Genomic DNA, 20,631 nt, shown 5'->3' on the forward strand with positions numbered 1-20,631 from the left:
AAACACTACAAAATGTTGCAGGCAAAAAAAAAAAAACCAAAAAAAAAAACAGTTCTACAATAGTGGGAGTCTTCAGTACTTCACATTCAATAATGGATGGACCATCTACACAGAAGATCAAGAAGGAAATAGGACTAGAACATTATAAACTAACAATATCTAACAAACATATCATATACACAACACTATCCCAAAACAGCAAAATACACATTTCATCATTTTTCCCAGTATGGTTAAGAATTTCCCAAATCTTCACATTTTAGTTTCTTATTGCTTAAGAATTCCTCCTTCAATTCAACTCTCTCCTTTCCTATTTTATATGTGCAATAAAGAGAACCCAAGCCACAAGTTCAATAATTAGAAATCTCTGCTACTATTTAGTTTCATTGCTTGGAAGCGCTACCTTCCACAAAACACTAAAGCGTGATTCAGCCAAGTTCCTTGCTACAATAAACTGTTCCTCATTTCTAAGACTAAACCATTATGGCCTTAAATGTCCATATTTCTACCAACATTTTGTTCATGATTGTTTCTTTAACATGAATACCGTTCATGACAGTGTTCTTTAAAATGGAAGCCCTCTCTCCAGTGATTCTGAGTCCTCCCCAGAATCATTTTTACATATATATTTCTAGCATACACCCTCAGAATTCTTCCAGCCTATATGCCCACCACCCCGTTCCAAAGCTTGAACTTGCACATTTTTAGGTATTTGTTACAGCAGCACCCCACTTCTCAGTACCAACAACTGTCTTAGTTTGCTTAGGGTGCTGTAAGAAAATGCCAAAGACTGTGAGGCTTAAATACAGATACTTATTTTCTCACTGTTCTAATTAAAATAGGGATTAGCAGGTTTAATTCCTGGTAAGGGCTCTCTTGGCTTCTAAATTCCCACCTTCTCCTTGTGTCCTCATGTGGCCTTTCCTTTGTGTGTGAGCACAGGGAGAGAGATCTTTCCCTCCGCTTCTCGTAAGATCACCATTTGTATCAAATTAGAATCACATTATTACATCCTCATTGCCTTATGTCCAAATACAATCACACTGCAGGTTAAGGGATGAATTCTGGCAAGTTGGGGGCTTGGGGGGGTGGCACAGTGGGTTATATAACTCCAGAAATCTCAATCACAGACTCTCTGCCTGTCCCTGACATACATATATTAGTCTTTAATATTAGTTGCTATTAAATAGAATTAGAATTCCTTCATTGGACATAGAAAATTTAATGGTGCAGGACAGCAGAAAACAGGATGAGACTGCAATATCCTATCCTATTGAATATGAGAATAAAGCTCCTATGCAGGCTAGGGAAAAGTCACGAAGAATAAAGGGGCAAATGAAAATGGAAAGAATGGTGAAATTTTATATTTTTGAGTAAGAAACTGTAGTAAAAACCAAACAGTAATACCACAATGATAATTATATTATGGTTTGGAGTAAGTGTGAAATGCCATTAAGTTCATAACAAAGTTAAATGAAAAATGTTAATATGATAAAAATATAGCTGTAATTACAAATAAGGAAAACATAATAGGATACATTTTATTCATTAATTTATCATTTGTTAATGACTTCAAAAAGTAAAAGCCAAGACACAAGGATATTTTGTTTCTCTCACTAATTTTAATTTTAATGTCTGTATACAAGGTTTAGATATTTAGTAGTTTTAATGTGTTTAAGCTGGAAGGAAAAACACACACACAAAGAAACATAGGACAAGTTCTCCTGGAGAGCTATACCCAAAAGAGGAACATCAGCACTGATGGTAACTCAGGATAAAAAGGTCCAAGAGTAAATTAGCTGTGTTGTCACATAAATAGAATTTAGTTAGAAACAGAGCTACTACTCTATTTCAAAGATATGAAATAGCAAATATCCTGACAAAACTCTTGTTCTTACTGTGTAGGACATGAAACAACAACCAATTACATATCTTTTAAAACTACTTGAATAAGCAATACTTACATAAAACATTGCTCAATATATCAGATGAGAAAATGGCCTAATACTGGTAATCATTCAGACCTTTATAGAGTACATAAATTCTGGGAAAGACACCAGTTTCAAAAATTAAAATGTAATGAATGATGGTGACATAAATTTATCTGAAAATAGTAAAATTTTCTTATAAAAATCGAATAACTGGCCAGGCATGGTGGCTCACACTCGTAATCCCAGCACTTTGGGAGGCCAAGGCCAGCAGATCATGAGGTCAGGAGATACAGACTGTCTTGGCCAACATGGTGAAACTCTGTGTCTACTAAAATACAAACAATTAGCCAGGTGTGGTGGCACATGCCTGTAATCCCAGCTACTTGGCAGGCTGAGGCAGGAAAATTGCTTGAATCTGGGAGGTGGAGGTTCCAGTGAGCTGAGATCACGCCACTGCACTCCAGCCTGGTGAGAGTAAGACTCTATCTCAAAAAAATTAAATAAATAAATCCAATAACCAGGCCGGGTGCGGTGGCTCATGCCTGTAATCCCAGCACTTTGGGAGGCTGAGGTGGGGGGGATCACCTGAGGTCAGGAGTTCGAGACCAGATTGACCAACATGGAGAAATCCCATCTCTACTAAAAATACAAAATTAGCCAGGCGTGGTGGCGCATGCCTGTAATCCCAGCTACTTGGGAGGCTGAGCAGGAGAATAGTTTGAACCCGGGAGGCAGAGGTTAAGGGAGCCAAGATCGCGCCACTGCACTCCAGCCTGGGCAACAGAACAAAACTCTGTCTCAAAAAAAATGAAAAGTAAAAAAAAAAAAAAAAATTCAATAACCAGTGGCTTGTGATCTCACTGACTGCATAACCAAGTCAGCTGTCCTGAGAGAGAGATGATTTTGGAGTTAAATGAGATTAGTTAAATCACAGAAGGTCTGTTGATTGTTGAAATGCCCAAACCTAATAAGGCAACTCTAGGAGAGAATAAAAATAAAAATAATGGTAATAGATTAAAAAAAATTTGAAGCTGTAGTTGTAAATCCTCTTAATGTAAGTTCAGTGGTCATTTTTTCCTCCCCTTTTAAAGGTGTTTGACAAATTTAAGAATGATAATTTAAGAGAATGATAAATTTTAACAGACTTATTGGATGAGTAATTTTATCAAATATTTAAGAGTTCTCTTCATTTGGATCCTGGTTGGTACAGCCTGTGGGTAAAAAGACTGCTTAAAGGAAGTGGTTGGCCGGGCGCGGTGGCTCAAGCCTGTAATCCCAGCACTTTGGGAGGCCGAGGCGGGCGGATCACAAGGTCAGGAGATCGAGACCACAGTGAAACCCCGTCTCTACTAAAAATACAAAAAATTAGCCGGGCGCGGTGGCGGGCGCCTGTAGTCCCAGCTACTCAGGAGGCTGAGGCAGGAGAATGGCGGGAACCCGGGAGGCGGAGCTTGCAGTGAGCCGAGATCGCGCCACTGCACTCCAGCCTGGAGAACAGCGTGAGACTCCGTCTCAAAAAAAAAAAAAAAAAAAAAAAAAAAAAAAAAAAAAAAAAAAAAAAAAAAAAATAAAGGAAGTGGTTATATTCCAATATAACAGACAAACACTATATATACACACACACACACAGTATATATTATATATACATATATACTGTATATACTATATATACATATATAGTATGTGTATATATATACTGTGTGTTATATATAGTGCATGTGTGAGTATATATAGTATACATTGCACATACACTATATATACACTGTATGTATATATACACTATATATATAAAGTGTGTGTGTGTGTTATGGTGGAATATAACCAGTTCCTATGTATATGTTATTTTGGGGGAACATGTTGTATCAAAATAAAATAGAAATTTAAAGAGAAGTGAACAATTTGGTGAAAATGGAAAGATCACACTTCTATCATTCAAAACAAAACAAAACAAGAACATTACACAAAATGAAGAGCAATAAGAATGTAAAACTACGTTATATCTGTCTAGGAGTTCTAACTCTCTGGAGGAAAATAAGTATAGATATCACAAGCAAAGAATTACAATGCAGAAAAGATACTGAAGTAATATTACAATTAAAAAACTGAATAGTGAAAAGAACAATAATGCAAACATCAAAGGCTATTGTAAACAAAACATGCCACGATGAGAAACTCATGGAAAAAAACTCTTTTTAACATAAAAAGGAGAAATATTTGGCAATATCTAACAAAGCTATAAGTATATATCAGCTATGACTAAGCAATTCTATGTCTACATACAGAATGGCCATGAAGTCTAAAAACAGACTTAAAAGAGGGAGATACTGAATTGCCTTGATTACCCATTAAATCCATCCATAGTTTTTTCCTGTGAAAATCGGAAATAAAAAACCACTTTATACATTTATTTCAGTCAAATGATTTCTCACCAGTGTAAATTTTCGGTTGGCACGTAAGATGCCCAACAACACTAAAGGAATTCCCACATTCCTTACATTCATAGGGTTTATCACCAGTATGAATGCGCTGATGTTTGGTAAAGGATGAACTATGTCTAAAGGCCTTCCCACATGCCTTGCATTCGTAGGGTTTTTCTCCAGTATGAATTCTCTGATGTTCTGTAAGGGCTGAACTATGTCTAAAGGCCTTCCTACATACTTTACATTCATAAGGTTTCTCACCACTATGAATTCTTTGATGTTGAATAAGGGCTGACGTAAGTCTAAAGAACTTTCCACACTCCTTACATTCATAAGGCTTTTGACCACTGTGAATTCTTTCATGTCGAGTAAGTTCACTACCTACTCCAAATGCTTTCTCACATTCTTTACATTTATAGGGTTTTTCACCAGTATGAATCCTCTGATGTCTAGTCAGGGATGAACTGTTTCTAAAGACCTTTCCACATGCTTTGCATTCATAGGGTTTCTTACCAGTATGAATTCTCTGATGACGAGCAAGTTCTCTACATACTCCAAAAGCCTTTCCACATTCCTTACATGCATAAGGTTTCTCACCAGTATGAATTCTCTGATGTTCAATGAGCTGTGAACTAATTCTAAAAACCTTCTCACAGTGCATACATTTGTAGGGCTTCTCACCAGTATGAATTCTCTGATGTTCAGTAAGCTGTGAAAGAAATCTGAAGTCCTTGCCACATTCCATACATTTGTAAGTTTTCTCATCAGTATGGATTTTCTGATGTCGAGTAAGTTGGGCATGCACTCTAAAGGATTTCCCACAGAATGAACATTCGAAGTGTTTCTCACCATCATGAACTCTTTGAAGTGGAGTAACTTCTTCAACTCTTCCAAAGGTCCTTCTGTATTCCTTACATTTGTAGAACTTCTCATTGTCAATTTTCTGGTATACATTAAGGTCTTTATAAAAACTACATGTATTCCCATATTCCATATATTTACAAGGTTTCACACCAGTATGAATATTCAGTTGTAACATATTGGAGTTGTCTATCCCAAAGGTTTTCCAACATTGATTGCATGCATAGTTTTTTTCACCAGTATGTATTTTCTGATATTCAGCAAACTCTAAGTCACAACTGAAGACCTTCTCATATTCCTTGTATTCATAGGGCTTCTCACTGTCATGAGTTCTCTGAGGTAACATAAGAGATTTATGAGTTTGGTAAGTGGGCACATTTTCAGAGATGATTTTCATTTGACTGAAATATCCCACTTCAGGTCCTTGTACTTCAATCTTGCTTTTGCTTTGCCAGTCATTTCTGCAAATGGAACTTTCAAGGCCACGTAACTTGCTACTTTCCATTACCTCCCACTGAGAACCAGTGTTTTTAATAATGTCTTTTCCTACAGATAAATGCTTAGTCTCACTCCTGGACTCCAAATCTGAAAGAAAGGAAAAAATAATTTTCATGTACTACAAGAATAAAAGTTATGGAAAGAAGAGACAATTTAAGAATAATTCACCATATACATGAATTGGTTTAAAAAATGTTATGAAATTTGGAGAAAGATAAAGAGAGCTCACAGAATAACAGCAGAACATAAAGATTATGAGGAATGTGATTAAGTCAGTGGATCTGAAATTTGTGTGTTGGTCATCACCTGGTAAGCTTGTTAGTTAAACAGAATCAAAATCTGTAGATGTAGAACTAGTCATTAGCATCTTATAGAGATAATGCTAATGCAGATCAAAATTTTATAATCCATATATACTAACACTTTTGTGGTTTTCTTCCCCAAAAATAAACTTTACCAAGGATAATAACAAGGTACAGTTTGTAAGACCTCATTTTGCCCGGGCATGTGGGCTCATGCTTGTTATCCTAGCACTTTGAGAGGGCAAGGCAGGTGGGTTACCTGAACTCAGGACTTTGAGATGAGCCTGGGCAACATGGTGAAACCCTGCCTCTACTAAAATACAAACAGCCGGGCATGATGGCACACACCTGTAGTCCCAGCTACTCAGGAGGCTGAGGCACAAGAATTGGTTGAACCCAGGAAGTGGAGGCTGCAGGGAGCTGAGATTGCACCACTGCGTAGACTCTAGCCTGGGCAGTGGAGCAAGAGTCCGTCTCAAAAAAAAAAACAACAACCTCATTTTAACTCCATTCTGCTAATCATTTTTCACCTCCTAGATCAAAACAAATATCCTATCATTTAGAGCTATCCACAGGACATTTCATTTCACATAAACGGTCTCTTTGTATGCCAGCTTCTTTTCTTTGTTAAGGTCTCAAGATACCTGCCCTCAGAAAGGGCATATTAGTTGACCCTAAATAACTTCATTTCCATTTCTAATCCCGTATCTAGTGCCTTACCCTTATATATATGTTTTTTCAGTTGTGTATTCAGTACTTTTACACCATTTACTTCCTTATTCCTTAAATTCCACAAGGACAAATATAATAAATTTTCATGTGCCAATGTACAACAAGCCCTAAGGGCACAGTATATGATAATTAATAGAGGAAAAGTAAGTAACTGAATGAATCCAAATAAAAATAAAAGTATATATACAAAGATAAGTCACTAGAAAACAACTATCAAAATAATTATGTAGCTATAAGAATAATGCCAGTTATCAATGCCTCCCAAACCTCATTGTATTAGTGATTACATACATATATTTATAATACAGTAAGATACATAAATACGGTGAACATTCATATGTATTTATTTTCCAATTGCTTCTCCACTTACACATATTGTCCCACCATTATTGCTTATTCCCTCGTATGCAGAGCCATGACTGACATGTGGAATGAAGAAATACAATCAAGATGGGATGTGTTATTTACTTCTCTTCAACAGCATATTTACCTTTACTCTGCTGTCCTTCTAAAACCTACCCCTATTTTTTCTTTTATGTTCTTTTACAGATATTCCTTTCCATTTTCTTATACCAAAAGTCAACTAATGCTATACTTCCCCAAAATATAATATTTCAGATATTAAAATATCTGAATATAATTGTAACTACTGTTAGACTTACACAATTCTGAGCAAAGGCTTATGAGTGAAAAGGAGAATATGCTAACAAAATAATATGAAGAAGGTGGTCTAGGTACACAAGACTGTAAGGCACTTTGTAACAAAGGATTTTATGGACATCATCTGGAGGCGAACAATGAGAAAAGGGAATGCCTGAGGAAAACTCAGAGTGACACATGAACACAGAAAAATAATAATTTTCTGTGACTTAATTATGTATAAGATGAAATAATGCAGACATCAATATCTGACAGAAACATTAAAACCAGGTTTGAGTGCCAGTATCAATAAATCAAAAGTACTTTCAGTTAGAAATAAAGAAGCTCTCTACTAGGCTGGGTGCAGTGGCTGTCACACCTGTAATCCCAGCATTTTGGGAGCCCAAGGTGGGTGGATCACTTGAGGTCAGGAGTTCGAGAACAGCCTGGCCAACATGGCGAAACCCGTTTCTACTAAAAATACAAAAAAACTTAGCTGGGCATGGTGGCGCATGTCTGTAACGCCAGCTACTTGGCAGGCTGAGGCAGAAGAATCACTCAAACCTGGGAGATGGAGGTTGCAGTGAGCTGAGATTGCACCACCACACTCCAAGCTGGGCAACAGAGTGAGACTATGTCTTATTAAAAAAAAAAAGAAAGAAAAGAAAAAGAAGCTCTCTGCTAAATAACTGTTGGGTCAATGTGGAAATGTAATTGAAATCACAAAGTTTGTAGTGAACCATGATGTTGAAAACATTTCTGATATCTATGGAACATAAATATATTTGTCTCATAAAAAGTAAAAACTTAAATGCTTGTTTTTTAAAAAAAAAAAAAAGAGTAAAAATAACCAATGTATATATCCTACTAAAGACAAAAGAACAGTGACCTAAAGAAAAGGTGAGAAATTAGCAAACAATCACAACGTGATGAAAACATACACAAAATGTTATAAGACTCCTATGCTAATAAAGCTGAAAATGTAGTCTAATGAATTAATTTCTTGGTAAAGAGATATTTAAAACCAACCCAAAAAGCAATAATAGTTGGAAAAACATTCCTGGAATGAGATAAAATTTTCTTTTTTTGTTTTTTTGAGACGGCATCTCGCTCTGTCGCCCAGGCTGGAGTGCAGTGGCCGGATCTCAGCTCATTGCAAGCTCTGACTCCCGGGTTTATGCCATTCTCCTGCCTCAGCCTCCCGAGTAGGTGGGACTACAGGCGCCCGCCACCTCGCCCAGCTAGTTTTTTTGTATTTTTTAGTAGAGACAGGGTTTCACCGCGTTAGCCAGGATGGTCTCGATCTCCTGACCTCGTGATCCGCCCATCTCGGCCTCCCAAAGTGCTGGGATTACAGGCTTGAGCCACCGTGCCCAGCCAGAGATAAAATTTTCAAACACTCACTCCATGAAACAGAAGAACAATAACCATGCCTTATTGTCCTTGTTATTGAAATAAACCAGGTAATAAACCAGGAATCCTAGAACAAAGGCCTGGATCATGATCTAGACCCAGGGAGGTATGAGATGTACCCTGTAATGTTTTGCCAGAAAGAAGAAAGTTTTACAACAGTGGGTCACATCAAAGGGACACAAAAATAGCTTGAGGGAGCTAAAGTGCCACCATTTTGACAATACAAGAGTCAAATGAGGGGAAAAAAGTTTATGTAAAACTAATGCTAAACTAAACAAAACCAGAAAAATGCACTCATATCCAATTCAATGCCTGGGTCTGGGATAGGAAGGGTATGGAATGAGCCTTGGATAAGCTTTTGACAAAAAGTGACAATAAATTCAAAGGTTAAAGGATAAAGCCAAAGCGTACAGAAATCACCATAAGAAACATGGTATCAGTATATCAAAATTTCATCCAGGCTGGGCGCGGTGGCTCAAGCCTGTAATTCCAGCACTTTGGGAGGCCGAGACGGGCGGATCACGAGGTCAGGAGATCGAGACCATCCTGGCTAGCATGGTGAAACCCCGTCTCTACTAAAAATACAAAGAAAAAAATAGCCGGGCGACGTGGCGGGCGCCTGTAGTCCCAGCTGCTTGGGAGGCTGAGGCAGGAGAATGGCGTGGGCCCAGGAGTCGGAGCTTGCAGTGAGCTGAGATCCGGCCACTGCACTCCAGCCTGGGTGGCAGAGCGAGACTCCGTCTCAAAAAAAAAAAAAAAAATTTCATCCAATATTCATACTGCTGGACATCAAAAATCAGACTCTGGTGGGCTAATGTATACTGAACCAGTAACATCAATAAACATAATGAGACATAATAGAAGGTATGAAAAATTCTAGTGCACCATTTGAGGTGGCTACTTATTTACAGTAATATAAAAGATACAATAATAATAAAAACAGCCTCTTTGCCTTTCCCATTAGAATTACAAAAGTTTACCAAAGAACATGACAGCAACTAACATAAAAGGAATGACAAATTGAAACACATTGATTCCAATGAGGACTTCCAAATGCAAAAACATTAGGTGAATCACTGAAAAGGAACTGTATAAAATGCCAAATTAAGACCAGAGAGATTGGTTTCTGACCACACTGTCTGAATTAGCTCTTTCTCCATCATTCTCTACCCCTTTATTCTTACACATACTGTTATATATATTCTCTACTTGTTTATTATACATCTCAAGAACTAGTATGTCAGTTCCATGGCAGCAGGGTCTGTATTGCTCTTGTTCACTATTGTACTGATATCTGTCTCAATGTAGACACTAAATAAATATTGAGGATATGAATGAGCATTTGTTTATGGTCAATATACACATACATAAGTCTAAATACAAGAGGAACTGGAAAACGGTGGCATTGAAGAAGATCTTAATTTCCTTCTCCAAGTGCCAGGCTTTTAAAAACAAAAACAAAAACAAAAAAACAGTCTGGGCCGGGCGCGGTGGCTCACGCCTGTAATCCCAGCACTTTGGGAGGCCGAGGTGGGCGGATCATGAGGTCAGGAGATCGAGACCATCTTGGCTAACATGGTGAAACCTCGTCTCTACTAAAAATACAAAAAATTAGCTGGGCATGGTGGTGGGCACCTGTAGTCCCAGCTACTCGGGAGGCTGAGACAGGAGAATGGTGTGAACCTGGGAGACGGGACTTGCACTGAGCCGAGATTGTGCCACTGCACTCCAGCCTTGGCAACAGAGCGAAACTCTGTCTCAAAAATAAAAAATAAAAATAAAAAAATAAAAACCCACAAGCTTTTGAAGGGATTTTCCCAACAGAATCCCAGGGGCTCATCTCCTGGACCAGATGGGCTTTGTGCTTTGGCAATGACTTTCTATCCCTCAGTGGCCATCACTCACCTGGCCCTGTCTTCCTTCACATCCCATAAACTCCATAGAGCAACTTCCCTTCCTCCAATAAGGTGATCCCAATTGGATCAGAAATGGAAGACTGCTTACAACAAAGAAATGTAACAATGTATTTTTTTTAATTATAACCAATTTTTAAAATACAGCTTTGAGAATTGGTTAAAGTTTTACTAAATAAAATCAAAATTATTATTATTTTTCTTTTTTTTGAGACGGAGTCTCGCTCTGTCACCCAGGCTGGAGTGCAGTGGCCGGATCTTAGCTCACTGCAAGCTCCACCTCCTGAGTTCACGCCATTCTCCTGCCTCAGCCTCCCAAGTAGCTGGGACTACAGGCGCCCGCCACCTCGCCCGGCTAATTTTTTGTATTTTTTAGTAGAGACGGGGTTTCACCGTGTTAGCCAGGATGGTCTCGATCTCCTGACCTCGTGATCTGCCCATCTCGGCCTCCCAAAGTGCTGGGATTACAGGGTTGAGCCACCGCGCCCGGCCCTAAAATCAAAATTATATGAAAAAGACAGAAAAAAGAATTGTGAGGGAACTGGAAAAACATTCACCTTAGAGTAACCACAGAATTATCACGTATAAAGAGACTAGACAGGTAAGGAAAGGTCTTATGTTATTTAAACCCATACTAATTCTTTGTCTGGAGAAGCAGTGTAACAGTTAAAAATACTGTCTTTGGTGCCAGATTGCCTGGGTAGAAAGCCTTCCTCTGTAATTACGTGGCTGTGGAGCCTTTGCAGAAGTGCCTAAATACTCTCTGTTGTAAGCAACCTCTTCTGTACAACAATAATAGAAACAGCACTTATGTCACAGAGTTATTGTAAGAATTAAACGAGTCATTTTTTTTTTGAGATGGAGTCTTGCCCTGTTGCCCAGGCTGGAGTGCAGTGGCGCGATTTCAGCTCACTGCAACCTCCACCTCCCGAGTTCAAGCAGGTTCAAGCAATTCTCCTGCCTCAGCCACCTGAGTAGCTGGGACTACAGGCACACGCCACCATGCCCGGCTAATTTTTTTCTATTTTAGTAGAGACGGGCTTTCACTGTGTTGCCCAGGCTGGTCGTGAACTCCCGAGCTCAGGCAATCTGCCCGCCTCAGCCTCCCAAAGTGCTGGGATTACAGGCATGAGCTACCATGACTAGCCACGAGCCAATTATTTAAAGTGCTTAGGACGGGGCCAACTAGAAGGCAAGAACTATGGAAGCTGAGAGGAAAGTAAGTAACTTTCAGAGCTATTAAAAGGTCCTTGGTAGAATACTAATTTAATGTTAAATGCAACGTTCTTTAGCCATAAAGCAGGTGGGAGGAAATGAATATGAACTGTTTATCAATCCTTCAATATATAAATTGTAGAGATTCTTTTAACAATCATAACAAATCAGGACACACGGTATCTTAAAAGTTCTCCCAGAAGGTGGGTAAGAATATAAAGTATTTATAGCAATTCCGACCTCAAACACAATGTACGGGTTGCACATCCCTAATCTAAAATCTGAAATTCAATTACAAAATCCAAAACTTTCTGAGCACTGACATGATGCCACAAGTGAAATACACATAACTACTTAACACAAACTTGGTTTCATGCACAAAACTATTAAAAACATGGTATAAAATTGCCTTCAGGCAACTTTATATGTGTATAAAGTGTACATGAAACATAAATGAATTTTGTGTTTCAATTTGGGTTCCATCCCTAAGATGTCTCATTATGTATATGCAGATATTCCAAAATCTGAAAAAAATCCCAAATCCAAAACACTCTCATCCCAAGTATTTTGGATAAGGGATACGCAACCTGTACTGTCTCAATGATATGCTGTACGTGTTCCATAAGTCAAATCCAGCTCCTTGGTATCTAGGAAGGTAGAAATTATATGCAGGGCCTGAGAAGGTAAGAATATCATGAAGAATGTTAAAGACTGATAGAGATGTCATTTGCAACACAACAACACTGAAAGCATGCCTTTGGAATCAGAAGTTCACCTAGTTTCTTAAAACATAGCCTTGAGGCCGTCGCAGTGGCTCATGCCTGTAATCCCAGCACTTTGGGAGGCTGAGGCAGGCGAATCACGAGGTCAGGAGTTCAAGACCAGCCTGGCCAGTATGGTGAAACCCTGTCTCTACTAAAAATACAAAAAATTAGCTGGGTGTAGTGGCGGACGCCTGTAATCCCAGCTACTCAGGAGGCTGAGGCAGGAGAACTGCTTGAACCTGGGAGGCAGAGGTTGCAGTGAGCCAAGATCATGCCACTGCATTCCAGCCTGGGTAACAAAGTGAGACTCCATCTCAAAAACAAAAGAAAACAAAATGAAAAACAAAATACAGCCTTTAGTTCACTGAATATCAGCTGATAGTCTAGAGCGTATATTCTAAGTTATTGGAGGCAGACAAATTTACCCAGTGAGAGTAAGTTGCTGTAGTTCTCCATCATCACATCCCAGTACAAGTTCCTCTGAGCAGAATCCAGATATTCCCATTCCTCCTGAGAGAAGTTGATGACCACATCCCTGAGTGTCACCAGTTCCTGAAACAACAAACCCGTACATTACAGGTAAAATTTAAGGAAATATTTTTGAGAAAAAGGCAAGATGAATTGCCTTATTGCAAGGCAATAAGTAAACAAGGAGGCCAGGAGAAGACTGTGACACGGGAAGTAAGGAAATTAGTGCTTCCAAACCAGACTATCATCTTTAAAGACTCCCTTTGATCCACTGAAATCTTTCTGCATACTTATGGGATCTCTTATTTAGCCAACCATGTCTGGAAATTAATAACCAGTTTACAAATTAAAAGAAGTCCTATATACAAGCACATTTCATGCTATGTGCCTGCCTCATGAATCATCAATAAATGTAAGTTTCTATACCCTCATTCCCCTGTACAGGAGAAAAAGATCTAACTTTGAAAATGGGGTGTGAACAAAATTAAAGATTTCTTGGCCGGGCGCGGTGGCTCAAGCCTGTAATCCCAGCACTTTGGGAGGCCGAGATGGGCGGATCACGAGGTCAGGAGATCGAGACCATCCTGGCTAACACGGTGAAACCCCGTCTCTACTAAGAAATACAAAAAAAAAAAAATAGCCGGGCGAGGTGGCAGCGCCTGTAGTCCCAGCTACTCGGGAGGCTGAGGCCGGAGAATGGCGTGAACCCGGGAGGCGGAGCTTGCAGTGAGCTGAGATCCGGCCACTGTACTCCAGCCTGGGCTACAGAGCGAGACTCCGTCTCAAAAAAAAAAAAAAAAAAAAAAAAAAAAAGATTTCTTGTAGCTCCAAGTTCATTACTATGTGACATATTATGTCACATTATATAATACAATTTATTACTTCTAGCAACAAAGTTTTTAGTAAGTGTTTTTTAGTGGCTACAGAGTAGTTTTCTTGCTAAAAATTTAACAGCCTTAATTATACTCCAATGTTTAGGTTAGACAAGGTCTTCTCCAATTCTGCACCTACAATCATCATCATTTTATATGACCTGAGGCCATTCAACATCAAATCCAATCTACCTGGAAACTCAAGTCTGTGGAGAAGGTCAGAGTATGCCCAATTGTCAAACAGATCCATCTGCTTTTTCCCTATTCCAGATATGACAAGGAAAAGTACAGGGATTCCACTTCTGCTTTATATCTGCTCTTGACAAAGGACTGAACACACAGGAGTGTTGAACATTCTTTGGAGAATAGAGAGGCACATAGGAGGGACACTATGCTGTTAGACTCCAGCCCTTACTAGAAAGTGAAAAAGTATGGGGTTGTGGTGCAGGTTCTTTGACAGAGGTGTGTGGTAGGAAGAATCAGAAAAAAGAAATATCACAAAGAAAAGAGAAATAGTAACTTACATGGTCCATGGTTAGAACTGTAAAGAACTGGTCAGGGAATTCCACTTCTGGCATGACAGCATGAGGAGCTCCATGGACACGATCCCCAATGAAACTGTAAAAATTATTTTTTAAAAAAGAACCACAATTTAAAGTCTCTGGAAATGGTGCTAGGAATGTACAGCAAATGAAGAAACATTAGTTTACGAAACTCTCCAAAAACATGTTAAGAACTCTGAGAGTCTGGACTATGTGAACCAAACCTGAGCCCTCCATTATCCATTCTGTCTCGGTGAGAAAGACTCCACTCCAGCTAGGATAGCCAAGGGCATGGGGCTTCTTCGCCACTTCTCAACCTTTGCCCCAGTTGGATAGCTATCTTCCTAGGTGGGGTAAGACATCATCACTTTTCACTCTGCCCCAGTTACCTACCTGTTGCACAGCTGAAGAATGAAGACTCCCTTCCTCTGCCTCGCCCCAAAACTTGAAATGTAGGCTTTAACTTGGACGTGGTACTGCTGAGCATACTGAGGTTCCAATTGCTGTGCCCTGGCTCCTGGGGCAGGTGTTCCATGCCCAAACAGGCAAGCCAGGGGACCTGGCTGCCGCCCCATCTGCCATCTACCAAGCACTCAGCTCCTAAAGCAGGGGAATCACTTAGAGAGATGCATGCCATTGTCCATACCTCCAGCACTAGAACAGTGGCTGTGGCTCTGAGATTTTGTCCAGGGGGAGAAGTAGGCCATAGAACAGAGTTCTGTATTGCTCCTCAAAGGAACTGAATTGACTTGCAACAGAATGTGGAGAAATTTAAACCCAAGGGCAATGTCAAAAACTGAAAATTTTGGTGAAGGGCAATTGGGAGGAGGTTGATAGATTAGAGCTGTATGTTATACTATACGGTGGTTTGTTTGCCAGACAGAAACTGAGAGACCACCTGGGAAGAGACATTCTATTGTCAGAACAAATCTCAAACACTGACCTCAAGAAAGCAAGCCCCAGTTTGATTATATTAGCCTGTGAAGCAACATATACTCCAGGGCACTTAGGAAAGCAATACTGCCATTAAGTTGCAATCGGTGGTGCTAACAGCTGGGGGTGGTCAGGGAGATGCTCAAAGACAGCCCTGTCAAAACCACTATCATCTAATGCTGTCTGTAAAAGTAGGCAAGGCTGTACTCCAATGAGCAACATCAGGGATTTTACACCATGGTGAGAACAGACTTCACTATAACAATCCAGAGTCCATTCTCATGCTGCTATAAGGATACACCCAAGACTAGGTAATTTACAAAGGAAAGAGGCTTAATTGACTCACAGTTCTGTATGGCTGGGGAGGCCTCAGGAAACTTACAATCATGGCAGAAGGCACCTCTTCACAGGGTGGTAGGAGAGAGAATGAGAGCCGAGCTAAGGGGGAAGCCCCTTATAAAACCATCCGATCTTATGAGAACTCACTCACTATTAGAAGAACAGTATGGGGGAAACCACTCCCATGATTCAATCATTTCCTCTTGGTCCTGCTCTTGACATGTGGGGATTATTACAATTCAAGATGAGTTTCGGATGGAGATACAGAGCCAAACCATCTCACTGTCACTAAGCAAGTACCAATGACAAGCCCTGAGGCAGAGGGTGTGGACAAAAGTACTGGAGTTCCAACAACTGTCTATAAAATCCACTTTCCACAAACAAGAGACAGGCAAAGAAACAGGAACGTATGATTCACACACTGGAAAAGAAACCCACAACAGAAACTGCTTGTGAAAGCAACCAGATTTAACAGGCAAAGACTTCAAATTATAAACAGGTAAAGACTTCAAATTATACATTATAATATATATTCAAATAGACAAAGGAAACCATAAAGAAGTAAATGTAGGTATGATCATAATGTTGCATCAAAAGGAGAATATCAACAAAGAGATACAAATTATCAATAATAAACATGGAAATTCTGAAGTTACAAAGTATAATAACTGAAATGAAATTTTCACTAGAGGACTCAATAGTAGATATGAACTGGCAGAAGTATTAGCAAAGTTGAAGATAGATTAATAGCAATGGTGTAATCTGATGAACAGAGAGAAAACGAGACAAATTAACATCTCAGAGAAATGTGGGACCCCATTAAGCACACTGCTATAAACAGGAGTACCAGAAGAGAGATGAGAGAGAAAAAAAGCATTTAAAATTTACAAAGAAATAATGAATTTAAAATTCCCAAATTTATTGAAAAACATTAAACTGCACATCCAGGAAGCTCAACAAACACCAAGCAGGATAAATGCATAGAGATCCAAACATAGATGCATCATTATAAAAGCACTGAAATCCAAAGAAAGAAATGGAGAAAATCTTGAAAGCAGTAAAAGGAAACTGCAGGCTAGAAGTGAAACTAATACAGAAGTATTAACTGCTGATTTCTCATCAGAAAAAAATGAAAGCCAGAAGGCAGTGGGATGACATATACAAAGTACTCACATACACAAAATCCTTCAACCCAGAATCCTAAATCCATCAACATGCAAAAAAATGAAGTGACCCCCCACCTCACACCACTTATAAAAATTAACTCAAAATGGATTAAAGACTTAAATATAAGGCCTGAAACTCTAAAAATCCCAGAAGAAAACATAGTGAAGCTCTTGACATTGGTCTTGCAATGATTTTTAAAAATATAACACCAAAAGCACCTGAAACAAAAGCAAAAACAAAGAAATCAAATCAAATTAAAAAGCTTCTATAAAATAAAGGAAACAATTTAAAAAGTGAAATGACATTCTACAGAGTGGGAGAAAATATGTGCATATCTGACAAGGGGTTAATATCTAAATATATAAGAAATTCATTCAACTCAATAGCAAAAAAAAAAAAAAATCCAACTAAAAAATGAGCAAAGAACCTGATAGACATTTTTCCAAAGAAGATATACAAATGGTCAACGGGTATATAAAAAGGTGCTCAATATCACTAAACATCAGGGAAATGCAAATCAAACCGCAATGAAATATCACCTCACACCTAACAGGACTGCTATTATCAAAAAGACAAGAAAGAAAAAAAATGTTGACAAGGATATGGAAAAAAGGGAAGCCTTGTACACTGTTGGGGATGTAAATTGGTATGATCCTTCTGAAAAAGAGTATGGAGGCTCCTCAAAAACTTAAAAACAGAACATTCATACAATCCAGCAATCCTGCTTCTGGCTATACGGCCAAAAGAAATGAAGTCAGTAACTTTTTTCCACCTGCACCGAGACGGAGTCTTGTTCTTTCGCCCACGGTGGAGTGCAGTGCTGCAATCTCGGTTCATTGCAACCTCTGCCTCCAGGGTTCTAGCAATTCTCCTGTCTCAGCCTCCCGAGTGGCTGGGATTACAGGTGTGTGGCACCATGCCCGGCTAAATTTTGTATTTTTAGTAGAGATGGGGTTTCACCATATTGGCCAGGCTGGTCTCGAACTCCTGAGCTCATGATCCACCCACCTTGGCCTCCCAAAGTGCTGGAATTACAGGCGTGAGCTACCACGCATGGCCAAAGTCAATAACTTGAAGAGATATTTGCAGTCCTTGTTCATGGCAGCACTATTCACAATAACCAAGGTATGAAAACCTAAGTGTCCCTCAATGGGTGGACAGATAAAGTGTGCTTGTATGTGTGTGTATATACATAAGTATGTGTCAATTATGTATCAGTAAAACAAAGGGGGGTGGTTATCCTTATGCAGCAAACCTATATTTCAAAACTTAAGACCATTTCAAAACTTAAGATGAAAAGACATTTCCAGATAAAAACTGAATTTACTGCTAGCTGACTGACCTTAAAAAGTACTCAAGGAAGCTCTTTAGGCTGGTGATCCCAGGTAGTAATAAAAATCCATATGAAAAAACAAAGAGAAGAGGCCGGGCGTGGTGGCTCACACCTATAATCTCAGCACTTTGAGAGGCTGAGGTGGGAAGATCACCTGAGGTTGCGAGTTCGAGACCAGCCTGATCAACATGGAAAAACCTGGTCTCTACTAAAAATACAAAATTAGCCAGGTGTGGTGACACATGCCTGTAATCTCATTTACTTGGGAGGCTGAGGCAGAAGAATCACTTGAACCCAGGAGGCAGAGGTTGAGCCGAGATGGCGCCAAGGCACTCCAGCCTGGGCGACAAGAGCGAAACTCTGTCTCAAAAAAAAAAAAGAGAAGCAAGGCAATTTTATGTAATTGTAAATGACAGTATACATATATATCTCTTCTCCTCTTAACTGATAGACACATTTTATGAAACAATGTGTATATTATGTATCATTGGGCCCAAAACATACAGAAATGTAATATATTTGCTAATAATAACACAAAGAAGGCAGGGGAAAGCAAAGTTGTACTGGGCTAAGGAAATGAATCCAGATGGTAACTCCAATCCGGATTATCTGGACCTCATGAGGAGAACCCAAAGTGAGAAATCAGACTGACAAAATAAAAGTTATAAATGTATAAAGGTTCTCCTCATTTTTTTAAAACATAGCTTTATTTAATGTAAAAATTACAACGATTGGTTGAGTTCGAAACATCTGTAGATGTAATGTGAAGACCTATATTACTACAAGAGAAGATAAAAGGAAATAAGAGTTATATAGGAGTAACATTTCTCTATCTCACTTGAATTAAGCCAATATAAATCAGAAGCTGTTTCTGAAGTAAGATATTTGCCAGAATAAATCTCTAAGCAGCAAAGTGTTCACAGTGCTGCTCGGTTTCTCTTAACTAGAGTAAAATGTGAGAAGAAACAATACAAAGATGGGATTTATAACATGGAAGCAAAACATAGAGATTTAAAAATTCTCAGCCTGAGCATGTAAATCAAAAGACATTTAGGAAAGTAAACCAAGGGTGTGACCAAGTGACTTTTTGGTAAGAGTGTGGCTAGAAAGAAGCCAGATGCTTTTCATCATGACAACAGGAGAATGAATCCAATGGCACTTCAGAGAGCTTCAAGGCTGCTCCTCCCATCACAGGCCCAGCGTGCCAGGGCCTTGAAGGCAGGATGGTTTCAAGGGAAGGGTCTAGAGCACTCATGGGGCTTGCTGCCCGGGGCTGCCTCAAGTCTCTGCCCCTCCCATCCCAGCACAGTGCTCCTTGGCTGCCCTAGTTGTGGCTCCAGTGGGCCCAGGTGCAGTTTAGTCCCGGCTCTGGAGGGCAAAGTGGTGAACCTCAGCATCTACATGCTGCTGATTTTGCAAGTGTGCAGAGTGCACAAGATGTAGAAGCACGGCATCCTTCAAAGAGATTTTTCTTTTTTGAGACAGAGTCTCACTCTGTCGACCAAGCTGGAGTGCAGTGGTGCGATCTAGGCTCACTGCAACCTCCACCTTCTGGGCTCAAGCAATTCTCTTGCCTCAGCCTCCTGAATAGCTGGGATTACAGGTGTGCCATGCCTTGGAGAGCCCCAGGGCCTAGACAGAGACCCACTACAGACGCAGAGCCACTGCAGACAGTCCCCCCTACGGCAATGTCCAGTGGAGTCATAAAGGCTGTGCCATTCCCCAAACCCTAGACCTGTAGAGCCAGCAGAATGCAACATGGGCCTGGGAGAGCCAGTGGCACCTGACTCCAACCCAAGAGAGCTGCAGTATGAACTGTGAACACCAAAGCCCTGGTGGCAGGGTCCCTTTGGGCCTTTGGGGTCCAACCCCCATCCCAGTGTGTCTGGAACATGCGACGAGGAGTCAAAGATGATTATTCTCCACGCTTAAGGTTTACTGTTATTTGCCCTGTTCAGTTTTGGACCTACTTGGGACCAGTGACCCATACTTTCTTATCTGTTTTGAAATAGAAATGCTTGTCCTGGCTGGGCGTGGTGGCTCACGCCTGTAATCCCAGCACTCTGGGAGGCCAAGACAGGCAATCACCTGAGGTCAGGAGTTCAAGACCAGCCTGACCAACATGGAGAAACCCCGTCTCTACTAAAAATACAAAAAAATTAGCCGGGAATGGTTTACGCATGCCTGTAATCCCAGCTACTTGGGAGGCTGAGGTAGGAGAATTGCTTGAACCCGGGAGGCGGAGGTGGCGGTGAGCCAAGACTGCACCACTGCACTCCAGCCTGGGCA

The 20,631-nt window shown here is 39.9% G+C and overlaps 1 protein-coding gene and 1 long non-coding RNA gene across 9 annotated transcripts in view; both read right to left on the reverse strand.

Annotated features, from left to right (window-relative positions):
- Nucleotides 1–1,602: 1,602 nt before the first annotated feature.
- On the reverse strand, nt 1,603–2,765 carry LOC144337459 (uncharacterized). Its single transcript, XR_013410622.1, has 2 exons — nt 2,489–2,765; nt 1,603–2,179 (listed from the first exon to the last, which is right to left on the reverse strand). It is a non-coding gene; the product is annotated as an uncharacterized LOC144337459 (long non-coding RNA).
- Nucleotides 2,766–3,834: 1,069 nt separating this feature from the next.
- The window catches only part of ZNF529 (zinc finger protein 529), a 50,386-nt gene continuing 33,589 nt past the window's right edge, over nt 3,835–20,631 (reverse strand). For 7 of the 8 annotated variants that reach the window (XM_015123768.3, XM_077982531.1, XM_077982533.1 and 4 more), the window contains 3 exons: nt 14,553–14,646; nt 13,114–13,240; nt 3,835–5,797 (listed from right to left, as the gene is read on the reverse strand). In XM_015123768.3, the coding sequence (XP_014979254.3) occupies nt 4,341–5,797; nt 13,114–13,240; nt 14,553–14,646 (1,678 nt within the window). In that variant the 3' untranslated portion in view covers nt 3,835–4,340. Of the gene's footprint in view, nt 5,798–13,113; nt 13,241–14,552; nt 14,647–14,963; nt 15,631–20,631 lie in introns of those variants that run through there. The other variant, XM_015123766.3, reaches the window with a different exon arrangement.

This window comes from Macaca mulatta, chromosome 19 (assembly GCF_049350105.2).
Source record: "Macaca mulatta isolate MMU2019108-1 chromosome 19, T2T-MMU8v2.0, whole genome shotgun sequence".
In the NCBI taxonomy this organism is placed as follows: domain Eukaryota; kingdom Metazoa; phylum Chordata; class Mammalia; order Primates; family Cercopithecidae; genus Macaca; species Macaca mulatta.